The sequence below is a fragment of the Zingiber officinale genome, chromosome 11A (genome assembly GCF_018446385.1).
Source record: "Zingiber officinale cultivar Zhangliang chromosome 11A, Zo_v1.1, whole genome shotgun sequence".
NCBI classification, from domain to species: Eukaryota; Viridiplantae; Streptophyta; class Magnoliopsida; order Zingiberales; family Zingiberaceae; genus Zingiber; species Zingiber officinale.
Window position 1 is genome coordinate 45860227 of NC_056006.1, and position 1758 is coordinate 45861984.

General features: G+C 39.2%; 1 protein-coding gene across 1 annotated transcript; it reads right to left on the reverse strand.

The window, feature by feature from the left end:
- Positions 1 to 324: 324 nt before the first annotated feature.
- On the reverse strand, positions 325 to 1336 carry LOC122031377 (trigger factor-like protein TIG, Chloroplastic). Its single transcript, XM_042590495.1, has 3 exons — positions 1259 to 1336; positions 1093 to 1176; positions 325 to 522 (listed from the first exon to the last, which is right to left on the reverse strand). The coding sequence occupies exons 1-3, from the start codon at positions 1334 to 1336 to the stop codon at positions 325 to 327; spliced, it is 360 nt and encodes a 119-aa protein (XP_042446429.1).
- Between the last annotated feature and the right edge of the window lie 422 nt (positions 1337 to 1758).

Here is a 1758-nt window from a genome sequence, read left to right on the forward strand (position 1 = left end):
TTGTTGTTGTAAGGTGTAAAAGTGCACCATACTAGCTTTAGTCTTGCATGTCATGCACGCTAAACTTTCCAAACCTACTTGTCGCGCCAACTCAAGACTAGATTAACCTAACCCAGCCCATTCATTTCTAAGCCGACGTGATATTAGGCATGGAATGCGGGCTGGCCACATCTCGCTCAGCCCATGCCCATTGCCACTTCTAGGGATTGGCACTTAAAACAATAATGACATTGAAGGTAATTTCTACCAATTAAAAGATTTATGCTAGTGGATTAATAAAAAAGTATGACAACAATCTCTACCCGTTATTTCAACAGAAATTTGTCATAATATTGGATGGATAAATGACTGCCTTCTACTACAAGTTGGCAAGCTAATGTTATGTTCACGTACGGAAGACATAGCATGTGGAAGAGTTTTTTTCAAAGTTGCCTCAACTACAGCTTGTTGAATGTTCTGTCTACCAATGTAGTTTAGAAGAATATTTTCTGGAACTTTCTTTCCCTGCCGAAAGCCAGGAACCTGTATGAATAAGGTTTTTTATCAGGAATTGCATGGCATCACAACATACTACTTCAATAATGAGTATTCAAGAAGAAAAGGTAGATAAAGGAATTAGAATCTAGTACTAGAGACAGAAGGTAGAAAAAGAGAAGAAGCTTCCAGTGACATTTAAAAGGCCATTTTTACTTAGCATGGTCTTCCCTCAACTTTAGTTCAGCATAGAAATGACTAAACCCCAGTACAAGCAATTCCAATCATGCTTTAAGTGGAAATAAGTAAATAACAGGTACTGGAAAACATAACTGTCAACAAACTTGGATCGGATGAAAAGATAAAAGGGGAGAACAATATTGAATTCCTTGACATTCCAAAGAAAGAAAGAAGAAATATAGATTAGTATATGTCAGAGCCCAGAGGGCTTAGTAAAAGTTAGGTAGCATATTCAAATTTTTCTGATTACTATAGAGTGATAATGATCAAAACAGAAAATGGAAAATAATTTAAGTACAAAATTATCCTACAGATGAATTCCTATTCATCCTGTAACAGTAATAGACCCCTTAAATGACTGCATACTGAAAATAATACCTTTGCCTTCTTAGAAAATTCATCTAAGACTTCTCCGTAACATTCTTGGCTTATTGCTGGAGGAACTTCTACGCTTAACCTAATCTGCAAATAAGATGAGCTATCAGGGAATTGACATAACCATACTTCCTGGACAAATTGATTCTCGTGAACTTGTAGGACTAACAATCGATTGAATGCACTCAGGCAAGGGGAAGAGAGATAGCAAGAAAGCTATAGCCTTGAAGCAAGATTGCCTCTTCATTTCAATTGTCAGATGAACAAACAAACATATTTCCAAATTATACAAGAAGATAGGTAGAAAGTAAGAAAATTATAGCCTTGAAGCAAGACTACCACTTCCACTTGACTATCAGATCAATTAGAAGTAAAAACGATTTAGAAGGTAGAAAAAGGAAAGGTACAGACAGTGGAGTGAGGCCCTTTGGTCTCCGTCACAATGAGGTTGGCTGGCAACCTATCTTTCATCTTTTGAGCAGCGGAGACACTAACTTGGGCACGGAAAGGCCCCGGGTTTCGCGAGGGAGGTGAGTGAAGGCGCGGGAGGAAAGAGGTGGCGAAAGACAAAGGTTTGGGGAGGGAGATGGGGATAGCAAAGGACAGATTGCAGGAGCGCGAGGAAGAGAGGATGGGCGGGGCGAAGATGCCAACTATCTCCATCTCCAG